The 18007-nt window shown below is 38.2% G+C and overlaps 1 protein-coding gene across 6 annotated transcripts in view; it reads right to left on the bottom strand.

Annotated features, from left to right (window-relative positions):
- Positions 1-1267: 1267 nt before the first annotated feature.
- The window catches only part of LOC127654206 (phospholipid phosphatase-related protein type 5-like), a 64774-nt gene continuing 48034 nt past the window's right edge, over positions 1268-18007 (bottom strand). For 4 of the 6 annotated variants that reach the window (XM_052141287.1, XM_052141291.1, XM_052141286.1 and 1 more), the window contains 5 exons: positions 11128-11248; positions 10697-10947; positions 9172-9348; positions 2109-2248; positions 1268-1711 (listed from right to left, as the gene is read on the bottom strand). In XM_052141287.1, the coding sequence (XP_051997247.1) occupies positions 1603-1711; positions 2109-2248; positions 9172-9348; positions 10697-10947; positions 11128-11248 (798 nt within the window). In that variant the 3' untranslated portion in view covers positions 1268-1602. Of the gene's footprint in view, positions 1715-2092; positions 2249-9171; positions 9349-10696; positions 10948-11127; positions 11249-18007 lie in introns of all 6 variants that reach the window. The other 2 variants (XM_052141289.1, XM_052141288.1) reach the window with 2 other exon arrangements.

The following is an 18007-nucleotide window of genomic DNA, read 5'->3' on the forward strand; positions in this document are numbered from 1 at the left end:
CCTGTGTGTATATATATATTTACAGCATTGTTCAAATAGTTATATTAATGTTATTTAATACTCTTATTGTAATTAATTTACTTATTATTCTAAAATGTTAAAATGTTAAAAAGTAATAATAAGGAATGTTTATGTGTGACCAATTTTGACTGTAGTGCGTTTCATGCATTTATATTTTCAAGTACCACCAGGGGGCAGTGCAATCATAAATTCAAGCCATTTTCTTTTATCAAACGTTAAATTAGCAATCAGTTCTGTACCGCAAGAATCACTTCTTCAGGTGTATTTTTTATTTTTTACAAAAAAAAAAAGGGCCGCTAAACCTGAACAGTCACATCCAAGCACAGCGTTACATACAGAGGCTTTATCTCACCTCCTTCAGTGAACAAACTATTTTTAAAAATGCTGGCTTACAAAATAGCAGTTAACGTCAATAGACAAAATGTCTGATAACAAGCTTTACAGAATATTTGCCTCTGTTCAGTTTCGTAATCTCTCAAAATAACCACAAACGATTGTTTAACACAAGTCTCATGAAGTTACGTCTTTAGACTTACGTTATTTAATGGTAACACATTATTATTATTCTAAAATGGCATTCTCAATGTGAAAAAGATCTATTTACAAAAGTATATAATCTTATGTTAAGACTCGGACTGTCAGACAGTTGAGGTGAGTTGAGAGGCTGGTGATACAGATGTTGTCCCAAATAAACCTTAGATAAAGTCTGAGGTCTCATATATTTTTGGTTTGGGATTAATTTAATACATTGACTTAATGTCAGTGCGTCAATTAGGATATGTACATGAAGAAATTAACAATTTAAAAGGGGAAAAACATTTGAACATTTAACATTATAAACAATGTAAGATATAAAACTACATCTTGTACATATTTGCTACATCCTGTACAATTCTAGACAATTCTATAGTGCTGCAATTCTCTTTTATTATTGATCTATAATACAATGTATTTTAGATTTTTTTTTGGAATAATCCAATGTTTTTTTTCCCCATGGTTACTTGATAGAGAATACTTAAAGTAACCTTAGCCATAAAGATAGTGCTAACTGTAAAATAATCAACTTAATTTCTTTCAAATACGTTTACTTGAGTGCTACAACCTACCAATACCTCTATATTAAAAATAGAATTGTATTATTTTTTATTCTTCACCCTTCAATTCAGTAAATAATAATCTCACAGTAGATATTCAGTTTATGTATGGCTATTACATGAGAAAATCTTTTTGTAATGGACACAGAACGCTCATATATCAACACCTTTAATTAATAATAGCAATGCACTGTAATCATTACGAAATCTGTGGAAGCTTATTATCAGCTGGAACATTTTCCTTTAAAAAAAAAATAAAAAATTATAATAATTAAATTACCCACTCAAAAGACAAGAGAGGGAAACCAAGATGAATAATACAAACATGAAACAATCCAGACTAAAATAAGCAATATTGCTGTAATTGCCTCTGTCTTCCAGTAGGGGGCAGTAGAGGCGAGTATGGGACAGCTCTAGACTTGAGTCGAGAATGATCTTATAAGAGAGGGTCTAGGGCGGATACAGGTGGAGTATTCAGAAGGCATGTCTAGACTGCGCTGGAAATGGAGCGACGAGAGTGGACGAGAACATCGGGAGGGGCGGGGGACAGGTATGGCTGATGGTCATGTGATGCCTGTGTACAAAACCCCTGGAACCTGCTGAGCAGAGAAAACAAATGTTTTTGAAAGAGTGTGAGATGGAGAGAGTGGCTTAAATAAGAAACAGTGCAACATTTTCCTGTGAAATAAACATTTAGGGAAAGGTGAGAAAGTTTGCAAGACAAGGAAGTGTACTTTTAGTTAACACCTCCCCAACACTGCTAATGAAACACTTTGAAATAATTTTTTATTTAGTACATGCTGCTTGATATATGATCCTATTATTTAAGACTATACAACAACTCCATGTAGGCAGCATACTTCATTCAGGTGAAGAACAGTACATTATATCACATACAGTTAGCTAAAACACAGTGCTCTTGTTTAGATATCCCATGCCTTGCCTCCCTATCATGGTGTCCACCCATAACCCCTTACCTTAGGGCCACTTAACTTTTCGAGTGGACTTTCTATGCAGGGCATGGCCACCATGGGCATGTTGAGTGGGGGACCTGGGTGCGGGGACTGCAGAAGGGGTGGCATAGGTGGGAGCGGAGGCTGGGTCTGCTGGAAGTTATTGATCACACATGTGACCTAGAAGAATAAAAAGAGCAGAAATGAGAGAAGGTTAATTGTGACTACAAAGTTGTATAAGGCATTTATGGCAATGCAGGATTATGGATGAATCAGCCTGTTGCGGATTAGGGACTTTATGCCCAGAGCATGTTCAGCTAAATCCTTGGCATGTTTGTGACTGGACTTGCTTTAAGAGGATAAAGGAAGGAGTCTGGAGCAGGTGGATTAGCTGCAGACTCACTAAACACTTGTTAGTATTTGTTCTTAAACAGATTTGTGTTAAAATTATTCTAAATTTGAAGGAGATGTGACGCAATGCGAGAAGCAAGCATGTGAGCGACAGCTCTGCACACTTTATTATTTTCATAACATAATCTGGTGAAATTCGATACACCCAGTGATAGATTTGCTCTTTGAGCTAAACATGGCCAAGAAGTTAAAATCCTCGGGCTCTGGAGACATTAAAAGACACTTATGTGTTCTAGTGATGGGCATTCTGGCTCTTTTTAGTGAGCTGGCTCGTTCAGCTCAGCTCTCCAAGAAGAGCCGGCTCCCAAACGGCTCTTTAAAAAAGTATTTTTTTCAAGTCAGACAGTATGTGTATTTAAAATTAAATTTAAACTTTTTTAATGTATTTAAACTAAGTGCATTTAAATGTAACAATTCAAAACTAATACAATCTGAACGACATAATAAGTTGGCTCCGCCCTCCCTCACGCATCTTTGGTTCATTGGTTGACACTGCGTTTCTGATTGACAGGAACAACAGGTGAAGCTTTTAGTCTGAGCAGACAGTCAGAACGAATGTGTGTGCTTGAGCATTTAGGCCTATATTATTTTATTTATTTTTTGTTCTTTGAATTAGTCTATTAATTTCAATCTTTTGATTATTCATATCTTAATTTTTTTTGTATTTTTATAAATATATATGGCTCTTCTGATATGCGAGCTAGCTCCCAACGTTCACTTAAAAGAGCCGGCTCTTAGAGCCAACTCGTTCATGAATGACCCATCACTAACGTGTTCAAGATGAGAGCACTGACGGGCCTGTGGACCAGGGATTCGATTTGGATGGCGAAGCAGGAGAAATCCAGCGTCAACTGTCCAACATGTTTGTGATGCTGATGAAGGTTGTTGCTGACTTGGAAGATCTCGCTGTAATATGTTGATTGATTGGAAGCAATCGAACCATGGAAACAAAATTCTCTGAGTTAGTTACAAAAGTGGTGGATGCTGAAAATGGATTGATTCTCTGGAGTCATCGGAGAGGAAATTATCTGCTAATCTGCTAGTGACCAAAGTTGATTTGGAATATGTTTTTGAAAAGCTTGAAGATCTTAAGAATAGAAGCCACAGGAATTGTTGGAATTCCTAAGCATGAGGAGGGCAGAGATATGGTGAAATTTCTGGACGAGCTCTTCCCGAATCTGCTCGACATAACAGGCCATAAGCTGGAAATTGAGCGAGCTCACAGATTCCTGGCTCGGAGATCTGCTGAGGGAGATAGGCCTCGATCAATCCTGGCCAAATTTCTGAGATCATCTGATAAAGATCTCATGTTGCGACAGGTGAAGAGCAAAGGAAATCTTTCTTGGAAGAATCACAATATTTTCTTGTTCCCAGACTTTGCAAATTTGACAAGAGAGAAACGCGATCAGTTCAAGGAATGTAAGAAGCTCTTACGTCAACGGAAGATCGCTTTTGCACTGATGTTTCCGGCCAAACTGAGAATAGACACCAGGGATGTCGCAAGGTATTTTGTGCCCAAAACAAGCATTGTCGGTCATAAAAACAATGGGTGATTAACCTTCGGGTGTTTCCCATGAGAGTGGATCAACTCGCTGTTCACTGACTCGATTGTCGGAGGAAGCTGGGCGTAATTTTTGTTTCTGTTTGTGTTAGTTCCGCATAGCGACTGGAGTTTGATTTGTGGAATGACACTCCAAGGGACTTGTGTATTGACGGAAGATCGCTTTTACACTGAAGTTTTCGGCTAGATTGAGAATGGACACAATGGGTGATCGCTAAATATCTACATGCCTACTCAAAGGATGTCTTTTATAAAGTTGACGGACTGAGTAAGTCATGGTGTATTCTTTCATGCGGCCTCCGAGTGCATTTGACTTGCTGAATACACTTTTGACCATCCGAGGAACCGGGATGCTTGTTTTGTTTCTTTATGTGCTGGTTCCGCCTAGCGGCTGGAACTTGTTTTGTGGAATTACACTGCTTTGGGACAGTTGTGTATGAATCTGTTTGTTCATTGTGCTTATGCCACCTGTTGGCTGGAGTTTGATTTTTGGAGTATTTTCATGGGACATTGGAATGATTACGTCATCTGCTACACTCATGGACAGCCGGCTCACTGAACATTCGTTTGTCTGTCCGAGGACACTGAATGGAGCTTTTTTTTTGTGGAGGAGCACACTTTCAAGACAGTTCTGTGAATGAATCTGCACATTATTTATATTTACTCTGCCTATTGGCTAGGTTTATTTTACAAAGTATTTTCTGTTACGTAATTTTGCCTTGCAAATTTGTGAGGCAAATTTGAGCAATCCGATGGCAAAGTTGTCACGGGTGCTCTCCTAGGTGCACGTGGACCTTTTGAGTTTAGAGGGATTGATGCTGGTTGGTGCTGTCATGTGCAAGGTTAATGCACACGTTTTTCTTTTTTCTGTTTGTTTGGTTCGGGGGGAAGTTCGGAGTTTAAATGTTGCACTAACGCTAAAATGTGGTCTTTATAATTTTGTTTTTGACACACAATTTATTTTTTCTATTACATAAAAATGTCAAATGTTAATATGAGTAGGTTATCTCTCTCCACGTGGAATGTGAATGGGTTGGGGCAACCAAGTGTCTTGGGAGGCACTTAAGGCAATTCTTAGGGGTCGGATCATACAGTATACCTCATTCATCAAAAAATCAAAACTTGTGGAGTTGGAAGGAAATATTAAAAGTGCAGAGGCAGAGCTGAAGTGCCATATGTCATCTGATGGCCTCAGAGAATTGATCCGATTGAAATACATGTATAATACTATTTTGTCGTGGAAAGTGGAGTTTTGGTTATTCAGGGCAAGACAGACATACTTTGAGTCGGGGGACAAAGCAGGAAAATGTTTGGCTATATATATAAAGCAGAGAGAGTCTTTTTCTACCATTCCCTCAGTGAAATCTGCTGGTGGTAAAATTTTTACCTCGGCCATTGATATTAATAACGCCTTTAAAGAGTTTATACTGTACTATCTTGATCTTTATAGCCCCATGTCTTCGTTTACTGGTCATAATATTAGAAACTTTGTGGAATCAATAGAACTCCCTAAATTGATGACTGAGCAAAAACATTTCTTGATTCTTGGAGGAGCTTGACAAAGTAATTAAGGCCTTCCCTACAGGCAAGGCTCCAGGGCAAGATGCTATGCTTTTTTTTGATAAATATTTTTAATCTTATGCTACAGAGCTGGCTCCACTTTTGTTAGAAGCTTATATGGATCATTAAAGAGTGGAAAGCTTCCCCCAGCCATGACACAAGCCCGGATTAGTCTGATTCTTAAAAAGGACAAAGATCCAAGCGAGTGTAAAAGTTAACATCCAATTTCCATGATCCAGTAAAATGTAAACATTTTGTCAAAACTTCTGGCTAATCGATTAAGTAAAGTTATGACATCTCTTATATATATAGATCAAGTGAGGTTTATATGGGGCTGTAGTTCTTCTGATAACATTAGGCGTCTCATCAATATCATGTGGTCAGTGGCTAATGATCAGTCTCCGGTCGTGGCCATCTCACTTGATGCCGAAAAGGCCTTTGATATGGTAGAATGGGATTATCTTTTTAAGATTTTGGAAATATATGGGTTCGGAAATAATTTCATTGGATGGATTAAATTACTTTAGTACAAACAAATGGATTAATTTCAGATTATTTTACTCTGGATAGGGGTACCCGGCAGGGTTGCCCTCTTTTCCCATTATTGTTCTGTCTTGCCCTGGAACCATTAGCAGCTGCTATAAGAAAGGAGGATGATTTTCCTGGGGTGATGGCGGCAGGTATGGCGCTTAAGATTCTGCTTTACGCAGATGATATTATATTATTCATCTCCGACCCCGCTAGATCTATGCCTTGCCTCCATATAATTATCAATTCCTTTTTAAACATTTCAGAAAACAGAGATAATTGATCTTAATCAGAAGCTTTGGCTCTGACAGCGTACTGCCCAGTAACGGCTTTTCAGCCGTTTTTTTCAATGGTCCAAACAGGGTATTAAGTATTTGGGTATTTTATTCCTAGCAAATGTATGTGGTTTAGTCAGAGTTAATTTTGACCCTTTAATATAGAGGTTTTCGAGCAATGTAGGCAGGTGGGCCTCATTAAATTTATCTATGATGGTTAATGTTTTAAAATGAATTATATACCAAAATGTAACCACCTATTTCAGTCTCTCTCCATTGAAGTGCCCCTCTTTTATTTTAAAAAATGTGATAGTATAGCTAAATCATTTATCTGGAATGGTAAACGTCCTCGGATGCATTCTAAAAAGTTACACAGGCCAAGTGACCAAGGTGGGTTGGGTCTCCCCAAGATTTTGTTTTACTATTATGCTTTTGGTCTCAGACATTTGGCGCATTGGTCGCTTCCACCTGAAAGAGCTCCTCCCTGGCTCTTTATTGAACAGGAGGTCCTTGCCCCTATCTTGCCATTGCAATGTCTTCCTACCAAGCTGCCTTGAAAAGTAAAGACATCCTGTTATCTCACACATACAGTTATTGTGGACAAAATTTTCCTGCATACTCAATTCTGACATTTACCTGAACGTTGCCGCAAGTATTTGGTTAGACCCTAAATTGTGCATTAACAAGTCCCCCTTTTGCTGGACAGAATGGATTGAGAAGGGTGTTGCTATGCTGGGTGATCTGTATGAAAATGGAGCATTGAGATCCTTTGAAAATATTATACAGTGGTTTGGGGTTCCCAGATCTCAATTCTTCAGGTACTTACAGCTGCGCCATCTACTCTGTACCACCTTTGGGTGTAGTACGCAGCCCCCTAAAACGTCAGACACTCTTGAGATGGTGCTCTCTGCTTTTAGAAAAGGTCATGAAGCTTCTGCGTACTATTCCTGGATAATTCAGAGTCTAGCGGATGGGTTTTTAACATCTCTTAAGAAGAGAGACTTGAATTTAGGACTAGAAGATGGAGAATGGGGTAGGATTTTTAAAAATGTCAAGTCTATGTCTAGGGATGCATGGGTGCGCCTCATTCAATTTAAGATACTGCATCGTTTTTATTGGACCCCCTCTAGACTGTATAGGCTTGGCCTTAAAGACACACCTACTTGCTGGCGATGCCAGTTGGAGGATGGGTATATGGCTCATGGTTTTTGGTCCTGTGTTGAGATTCAAGAGTTTTGGTCAGGGGTGCAGAGATTTGTCTGTGAGGTCTTGGGCACTCTTTTATTTTAAGAATTTATTCTGCCCCAGACTTTGTATTTTGGGTGATGGGGCGGGTATTAATATTATCAATAAAAACATAAAAAATTGGCTCCTTGCGTGATGATTGGCAGGCAGGTGATTCTAAGGGGATGGAAGTCACCGGGTGCACCCTCATTTTATGAGTGGTGAGTGGCGGCTTCTGAGGAGGTATCTTATAGACTACTGGGCAGGGTGGGTGATTATAGCAGGAAGTGGGGCACTTATTTGGCCTTTCTGGGGGAGGAGTAGTGGAGAGAGACAACCGGATAATTCAGTAATTAATATGTGGAATCTTTTTTTTCTCGGTTGTTTAATTTCTTTATGTCTTTTTATGTCATAGAGTATTTTCTTTAAACTGCATGTTTATATGTGTGTCTGTTGTTATTTAATGTCTGACCACTGGGATATATGTTGTATGTTGTATGTTTGGTGATGGGGGGGTGGGGGGACATATATGGATAAAAGTTGATTCTGTATTTTCATGTGTTGTCTGTGTTAACTTTTAATTTTGGAATCAATAAAAATTGCTAATGACAAAAAAATATTCTAAATTCAGTCATGAATCTCGACATGGCACAAGCTGATAGGTCATTTGAACATGTAATCTGCTAGCCAATTAACTTGTATAGTCTCTTTTTGTTTAACATTTAAATTGACATTTAAGTTGTTGCAGGTAAGCTGGTTTCACTGCAGTGCATTATGAGAGTTTTCTCTCTGAAACCCTCCTCCTCCCCAGTACTACCTGTCTAGATCGGATTCAACTGTCTGAGATCTATGGAATGCAAGTGAATTTGAAACTCAATGTGGAATACATGATCCTCCCTGCTGAAAAGACCAGCTTAAACCAGCAGTTAGTGCTGGTTTAGTGTTAGTCTAGCTGGTGGACCTGTGGTATCAAAATGCAATTTTATGATGTAGGTTTGAGCTATGCAATGACGTATGTGCAGTGCATTCAGAAAGTATTCAGAACCTTTAATTTTTTTTCTTCAAATATTGTTATGTTGCAGCCTTATGCTAAAATTTCACATTGGCAACTCAAGGACATTCACAGAGTTGTCCCTGAGTGATGATGTGAAAATTTGTTTTTGAAAACATTTTAGCATAAGGCACAACATAACACAATGTCAAAAAAATGAAGGGATCTAAATACTTTCAAAATGCACTGTATCTGCTGTACTGGCTTGCTACAGTACATATTTAAAAGCATACACTGTCTCATTAAAGCCCGAAACAAACTATAAGAAAGTATGTGAACACAGACGCTTCTAGCTACGCAAGTTCATTGTTGCATTTCTAACAGTGAAGTACACACTTAAAGTGTGTAGTAGAAGTATTTAAATTGTAATAAAGACCTAAACTGAAGAACACCTGGAACGGTTTGGCTCCCATAATGCATATGCAAGACTGGCTGAACTTCAGCCAAATTTTGCAGCTCAAATCTAGGATATCAAGGTTTGCCAGATCCTTACTAGAAAAGCAGCAATGGCTCCCCCAGTGAGGTATCCTGCTAGAACATCAGACCAGTGATTGCGGTACTCAGCTACATGCACGATGCCGACCAGAACAGCCAATGACAGAAGAGTCAGACACAGAGTGGGTTTGGTCAGCCTTGTGCCTTTAGTGCGCCAAACCAGAGTTACGTACATCTGCAGAAAACACATATCAAATACAAAAGAAACACACATTAAGGGCCATTTACACTGGCCATTTTGCACATTACTTAGATGCTGTGTCAAGTTAACAAAAAATTTAAACTTTAAGAATGTGCCTCAAAACACCTGCATTCTGTTGTGCTGCACCTATCTTTTTTAGGGCAAGAATGTGTTCAATTTGATCGGCCCCTAAATATGCACAAAGATATACACATAGCATTAGTATTCAAAACTATAAAATAATATAAAAATAATAATGTCATTAGTTGTTTACATATACTAGTATATTAAACCTGTTTAGCATGATAACATGCTACGCTTAATTGGCTACATTTTGTGCATATGAACTACCTAGGTGACCTACTATATTTGCCAAAATGTACAGTGTACAAAAGAGCACACTGCGCAAAAAACTGTATCCCATAATCTGCAATGTGCTTGACATGGACTTTGATTTCTAGTGTGATTAATTAACTGGAATTATGTACTTACTATTGCTGCAACAACTATTCAATAAAAATAATAATTGGTAATTGAAATAATCAACAGGGAATTTAATTACTTATCATTTTAATATGTGCACTATCCACAGAGAAATTCTGTAAATAACATCATTTTACAGTAGTGAAAAATGCATTTGCATGATGAAAGTCAGATTGATGTTTTTTTTGGTGAAAAAGTATATGCATTTTATATTCTTACATTTAAAAACAATCATAAATGTATAAAAATATAAAATATCTTAAAAAAAAAAATATATATATATATATATATATATATATATATATATATATATATATATATTAATTATTAAAACCAGTTAATAATTATTTTGGTTTAAAAAATCTGATTAATTGAAGAAATAATTCCCAGATTAATCAAAATAATTGTTAGTTGCAGCACTAGTAATTACAGCGCCAGTTTACAGATATTTATTTGTTTGATCAGACGGACATTGATCAGACGGACAATAACTGATTTTAATTTGAAAATGACATCTAGTAGCCACTCAAATCTAATGAGATGAGGTAAGTGACAACAATGTAAAAATATTAGGCATACGTTTATACTGCACAGTATTCAGTTAGAAGTAAGATAGCATTCCATTCCAAACATAGCCAACGTTCATTCATTTGTCCACAAGGGCACAAAATACCATCAACCTATCAACCATGTCCAAGTACCCTGAATCATCTTTTCCATTATTAGAAGTGATACCATTAGAGCAAAAGAATGAGACAGAGAGTGGCTGCTCTATCAAAACTGCACACATGTCAATTAGGGTCAGCACTAATGATGGAGAGGAGAAGAGGATAGTGATGTGTGTACAGGAAGTACTCACCACCGTATAAACAGCAGAGTACATACTCAGCGCTGCATCTTTTGAGGGGAAAGATTTGCGGGCGGAGGCGATGAGGTAAGGGTTCCCAGTGCATGCGCGGCGCTCTGTAATGTACTGCATTGGTGAATGGCAGCCCAGCGCTGTGTAGTTTGGGCGGCATGTAGACAGGAAGTGAGGAGTTTGATTTCCTGTCACCACCTGTCCTGCATTGGCAAATATGGTGGTGGTAAAGAGGCCAAAGGAGTACACACCTAAGTGCAAAAGGATAAGAAAGGTTAAGAGAGACTAAAATAAATAAAAAAAGTTTCAAGCGCATCAATCGTTATTTCATCTGGTTTGTTTCTATGGACTATAAGCATACTTGGGGGAGCAATGCTGAACTCCAGCATTCAAACTCAACATATGCTGGTGAACATCTAAACATTGTTTACCTAGAAAACGGACGATGCGTCTCAGCAGTGGGTTGAAATAACAACAGTCAGCCGTTACGATCGTCTTCTCCTGTACATCCTCAGGTTTAGTGAAGAAGGATGTGAGCTCCCCCAGCAGTATCTGCAAAACACAGAAGCAGGAATGATATTTGGATGGGTAAGGGGGACAACAATATTTACTTTCCTTAAACTGATGGAATATATGAGGACTCATTCGTCAATGTCATGACTTCTCTGGCTTCGAATCCAGAATTTACAAGAAATTGGTCCAATTTCCAGGACAATAATAGATTCTCATGTTCAATTCAATGAATGTTTAAATGCCAAATGTACCAGTACAGCTGCAATTTATATATATTACTCAATATACCTTAATGGGACAGCATTAAAATAACATGACTTCTGAATCCCAAGCTTTATAATTTCATCGATACTGGCTTATTTATACATGCTGGCCTTACAACATACAATGCCCAGTGCACAGTTTAATACAAGGTTATATAGATGTTTAATGATCTATATGTTTGTAAAGCAGTCAATGGGAAGGAGAAGGCAAGAACCGGCTTGTCGATATAAATACAATTTTAATGATTAACTTAAAACACAAAACACACATGATGGACATGTCCGTAAACTATCTCTCTCTCGTCGCACCACCGTCTGCCATCGGCCTTTATCCCTCTCGGAGGTTTATTTAGCCTGATAAGGGACCGGGTGTGTATAATCAGTACGTATATACTGTATGTGGGTATTAATGTGTTTCGTGTACATATTTTTATGTATTTTAATTTGTAAACATATGTACGTATATATGTTTTCATTAAATAAACAATAAAATAATAAACAAATAAACCATGATCTGATGAGTTGAAATTTTTCAAGGAAAGCAAGACCATATGACTGGATCCAAAACACATTGAAATTTATCAGAATTCATAGATAACTTTCAAGATTCAGTGAAGAGCAATGTGTCATCTTTGCACACTCAATTCTGCAATCAGGTGATCTGATCCAATCACCTGAGCTATAGATGCCATGTGACTAATCACTCTGGAAAATGATGAGCGGTTATTGGCTAATGGCACCACAAGAACGTACAAAGCCCTTCACTAGCAACTATCTTGAGCTGTGATGTCAAAGGCAGAAGAAAGGGAAAATATTTGTCCCTTTAATGACTTTAAGAGCCCTTCAAAGAATTGTGCTCTGACAAAAATGTACAAGGCCTAATATAATTCAATATTTGCGGAAAAATGAATAAATAAATAAATCTTTCAAATTACACATCAATGGAGAGGGAGATGCTTTTTGATAACCTGGTCTCATAGAATCAAGATTCTATATCTCAGAATTATTTGTATCTATTTATTTAAAGGAATGTTCTGGGTTCAATACAAGTTAAGCTCAATCGACAGCATTTGTGGCATAATACCGATTACCACAAAAATTACTTTTGACTTGGCCCTCCTTTTCTTTATAAAAAGCAAAAATCTGGGTTACAGTGACGCACTTACAACAGAAGTGAATGGGGGCTATTTTTTAACATTAAAATACTAACTTAGATGTACACAATATGTGAGTAAACATGATTTTAGAGAGAAAAAAATCACTTACTAACCTCTGTAAAGTTATAGCCAATTTTACAACGTTGTTACCATGACAATGTGATGTCAACAAACCCTAAAACCCTGTGAAAATGACAATTTAAACAAATGTACAGCTCATGTAATTGCTTATATAAAATTATAAGCCTCAAATTTCTGCCTTTAATCCCTCCAAAAATTGGCCACATTCACTTCCATTGTGAGTGCCTCACTGTAACCTATGTGTATTGACCACGAAATATAATTTTGCAAAAATATCACCAAAGTCACAATTTCCATGAGATCAGACCAGGGCCGTAGCAAGGAAGTCTGGGCCCCCTGACTGTATATTGCTCTGGGCCCCTTACCTAGTAAAAAAATACAGTTTCGAATTTGTTGTAGGCTCCCTTGGACCTTCGGGCCCCTAGAATCATTTCCACCTTTCATCCCACTAGCTACTGCCCGGGATCAGACTCTTTTGTGGGCCAAGATGGTGCTGTTCGGCATCTACTAGCAGAGGCTAGCCAGCCAAACCATCATTCCTTTGTATACTTGACTTCTGAAATTTTTTAACCATTTAACCTCTACAGTCTGACGTGTGTGACAGTGTGGTAAAAGTGGTGCTTGTTATCCTGCGCTCTTGCTTGTGCTAAAAGTTCTCTTGTCTGCATCCTGATGCCTCAGATTCATAGATGCCACTCCAGCCCTCTCTCTAACAGGAAATGGAAATTATTCAGGTACATGAAAGCCTGAATTGCAAAGTAACCTTCAAATGTTTAGTGAGGTGCTTTGTATTATTTTTGGTGTGTGGCATATTGGTGCTTGTTGCATTACAAAAACGGGAAAAGGGAAAGTATGAGAGTGAGAGTGAGAGCAGAAGACAGACAAAAAGAAAAGGGGCAGAGAGAATGTATATTTCACAAAAACATCCTTGACATATAAGAGTGCTCTGCTTCTCTGCAGCAGTAATAGTGGCAGCCATTATTCTCTTAAAATCCTCAACACACATTACACCTCTAACATATATGTTATTAAGAGTTGCAAAACTCAATCCACAAACACTGAGTTCATTCTGTGCTAAACATTAAAGGAACTATTAGTACTCTTAGTAAAGCATAATTCAATATGCAGATAGATGAGAGGAGTTATGGACACCACTTAGCTAGTTTTAATCCTTTTCATGATAAACCGGTGAGATTCTATACATTCTGTTCCATAACAGTTCTAGGAGGACATTATGTCAAAGAATTCAAAATTCTCAGGCTCTGGAGACATTAAAAGACACTTACAAGCTCAGGCTGACACCCTGAGAAGGCCACGGACCAGGGAGCCATAATATGGAAATCGTGCAAGCTCACAGGGTTCCGGCTCGGTGATTCGCTAAGGGAGACTGGACCCGATCAATTCTGGCCAAATGTCTGTGATCTTCCGTTAAAGATCTTGTGTTACGTGTTTCGAGGTTTAAAGGAAGGCTTTCTTGGAAGAACCACAGCATTTTCTTGTTCCCAGACTTTGCCAACTCAACACGAGAAAAACGTGATCGATTCAAGGATTGCTAGAAACTTTTACATCAATGGAAGGTCACTTTTGCACTGATATTCCTGGCCAAATTGAGAATAGATGCTAAGGATGGCCATAAAATATTCACATGCTTACAACAAGTGATGTCCTTCATAAAGTCAATAGAGTGAGTGAGTCGTGTTATGGTGCTCATTTTGTGGCCAGGTGGACGACTCACTGAACATTCGCTTGACAGTTTGAGGAACCTGCAAGTTTTTTTTGTGCTGGTACTGCCTATTGGCTGGAGTTTATTTTGTGGAGTATTATTTGCAATGTCATTGGATTTAGTAAGTAATTTGCATGTACTCATGTTGCAGCCAAATGGACTGGCTCACTGAAAATTTGTTTGACAGTCTGAAGAACTCTTTTTGTGCTGGTTCCGCATTGCGGCTGGAGTATATTTTGTAGAATAATACACCTTTAGGACAGTTTTATGGATGAAGCTACACACTCTTTGTGTTTTTTTTTGGTTCTGGGGAATGTTCGGTGTTTGTCTGTTGCACCAATGTTGAAATGTGTTCTATATGATCCTGTATTTGACAAACAATCTCTTTGTTATTACATGTCAAAATGTTAAATGTGGATTGTGTCTCTCCACATGGAATGTGAAAGGTTGGGGCACCCTATAAAAATAAGGAAGGATATTTCTATTTCTTCTTAAGCATAAGAAATATGATATAGTGTTTCTTCAAGAAACTCCCCTTCCCCTGCAGGAAGCTGAAAAATTTGGAAAGATATGGGGTGGGTATTTTTTCTATAGTGTTGGTTCTAGTAAGAACAGGGGATTCATTACACTGATAAATTAACATCTACAATTCAAATGTCTCAAACAGAGTAAAGATAAATTAGGAAGAGTCATTATGGTTTTAGCTGAAATTCAGGGACAAAGTCTTATTTTGGCAAATATTTATGCACCTAACGTTGCTGATCAAGGCTTTTTTTATAGGTCTTGAAATTATGCTGCAAGCCGCTGGCACCCCTCATGATATAATAGTGGGAGGAGATTTTAATCTATAGATGGACTCAGTCCTTGATCATAGTGAAGCAAACGTGTCCCTAGAGCAACAATGACGCTTCACAGGATATGTAAAAATCTTGGTTAGACATTTGAACCCATCTGTAGAGACTATACATTTTTTCTTCAGTCCATAAGATTGGCTCTAGAATAGATTTTTTTAAATATATCTAAGTCCCTCATTTCATCTGTTGTTGATTGCTCAATTGGAAACATTTTAGTCTCAGATCACACCCTGGTGTGTTTAGAGGTGTTGCCACATACGGAGAAAAATAAATCATATAGTTGGCACTTTAATGTATTCCTTTTGCAAAATCCGGATTCCAACAAATGCTAAAGGCTGAAATCAATGTCTACATGGAGACCAACTAGGCCTCAGTATCCTCAGTATGTGGGCGTGGCTTGGGAGGCGCTAAAGGCGGTTCTTAGGGGCCGGATCATACTGTATGCCTCATACACCAAAAAATGGCACAAGAACTCGTGGAATTGGAAGGGCATATTAAAAGTGCCGAGGTCGCTGCCATCTCACTTGATGCCAAAAAGGCGTTTGATATAGTAGAATGGGATTATCTTTTTAAGATTTTGGAAATGTATGGGTTTGAAAATACTTTTATTGGATGGATAAAGTTACTTAATAGACACCCGATAGTGGCGGTACAAACAAATTTATTAATTTCAGATTATTTTATTCTGGATAGGGGCAGACGGCAGGGTTGCCCTCTTTCCCCATTATTGTTCTGTCTTGCCCTGGAACCATTAGCAGCTGCTATAAGAATGGAGGAGGTTTTTCATGGGTGGTGTCGAAAGTTATGGCGCATAATCTTTTGCTTTATGCAGATTATATTTTATTATTCGTCTCCGACCCTACTAGATCTATGCCTTGCCTCCACAGAATTATTAATTCCTTTTCTAAGTTCTCAGTATACAGTCAAAATTGGTCAAAATCCGAAGCTTTGGCTCTGACAGTGTACTGCCCAGTAACGCCTTTTCAGCCAGGCACCTTCCAGTGGCCCAAACAGGGTAAAAGTATTTGGCCATTTTATTCCCAGCAAATTTGTGTCAATTAGTTAGTTAATTTTGACCCTTTAATAAAAAGGATTTCGAGCGATGTGGGCAGGTGGGCTTCATTGCATTTATCTATGATTAGGAAGGTTAATATTATTCAAATGAATTGTATTACAAAATTCAACTAACTGCTACAATCTCTCCCTGTAGATGTCCCCCTCTCTTATTTCAATAAAGTAAGTTGCATAGGCTGATTGACAAAGGTGGGCTAGGCCTACCCAAGATTTAGTTTTATTATTATGCATTTGGTCTCAGACATTTAGCTCATTGGTTACTTCCACCTGAGTTGAACAGGAATAAAATGAAACCAGCACAGAATAGGGGAAATGCAGTTTTGAAAAGAGTCATTTTGACCATCTGAGAGAACCATCGAGCTCTTAATTTAAAAGCACCTTTGTTACAAAGGGGTTTTCATGTTTTATACTAAACTATGTTCAGTTAGTTACTGGTACGATACTTTCAATTGCCTTGGCTGTTGAGAGAGCCTGGATACAGTCACAGGATAACGTCTTGATGGTTCCTCGAGTCGATGCCGTTCAAGTTGCAATCAATTTCTTCCACACTGAATGAAGAAATTAGGATGAACTCATTGACTATGGTCCAAGTAGTTGCACATGGCTTGAGGTGTTGAGGCCTGCCAGCCTGCAACCTCATGGTCAGCACGAGGGGGTCAGGGGACAGATCCAGTGGAAAAAGCCAGGGAACAAGAGAAAGAAAAAGGCTGGACATGTCCTTTTAACTTCTACTGGAGGCCCTCCTCTTGAGTCCGGTTTTTGCCTAGTGGGAAATGTTCCTTTGTTTGGAAGCTGACTCATTTGCATGATTGGGGGGGTAAGTTGTTAATGTGTGCCCCTTTATGCTCTGATTAATATAGCAAGCATACAATGCATGCTGTCAGAATTATATATACCATTGTGCAGGGTGTCACACAAGGATTCATTTGGTAGGAAACATGATACTAAATAATTTTACATTAGCTGGTAGTCCTGTTGTAAGTCATGCATAAAACAGTATACAGTACAAACTAAAAAGTACACTTTACAAGACAGCAATGAACCTATTCACAATGTCCTGGGGATAAACATGTTCATTTATGGACAGTTTGTCTATAATTTAGTGAAGAGAAGTCTGTTGTTCTGGGCTTTGAGTCCATTTCTTATGGAGGACAGGAGTGAACCACGGTTTCTGCATTCCTTTGCTGAAAATGTTCAGTTGGGGATCAGACATAACAGAGTCGGCTGTTGGCTGAAAAATATATATATGAATTTTATCTGCATGTGTTCTCAGGCTTGGCCACATGGATGTTTGTTGGGGGTTGGGGATTGGGAGGGGGGTAATGTAGTTTAAAGAGGATAAAGGTTGATTGAATATGAATGTTTTGTTGTGCATCATGCTGAAGGAGCAACCAATAAAACTTTTAATCTGAAATATGCAGATAGAGGAGTATTGTTTAGTTTGGGCTTAGTTCTGCATGATTCTAATGATATAAAATATAAAATGGGTGTTCAATTAATAAATGGTGTGAACATTTAAAGGGATAGTGCACCCAGTGATTTAAATACTGCCATCGTTTACTCACCAAACCAGTATGGAGAAGAGCAGCATGGACACTTTGCTCTAAAATTAATTTGTGTTCCATGCAACAAAGAGCATCATATGG

The sequence above is a fragment of the Xyrauchen texanus genome, chromosome 13 (genome assembly GCF_025860055.1).
Source record: "Xyrauchen texanus isolate HMW12.3.18 chromosome 13, RBS_HiC_50CHRs, whole genome shotgun sequence".
NCBI lineage: Eukaryota > Metazoa > Chordata > Actinopteri > Cypriniformes > Catostomidae > Xyrauchen > Xyrauchen texanus.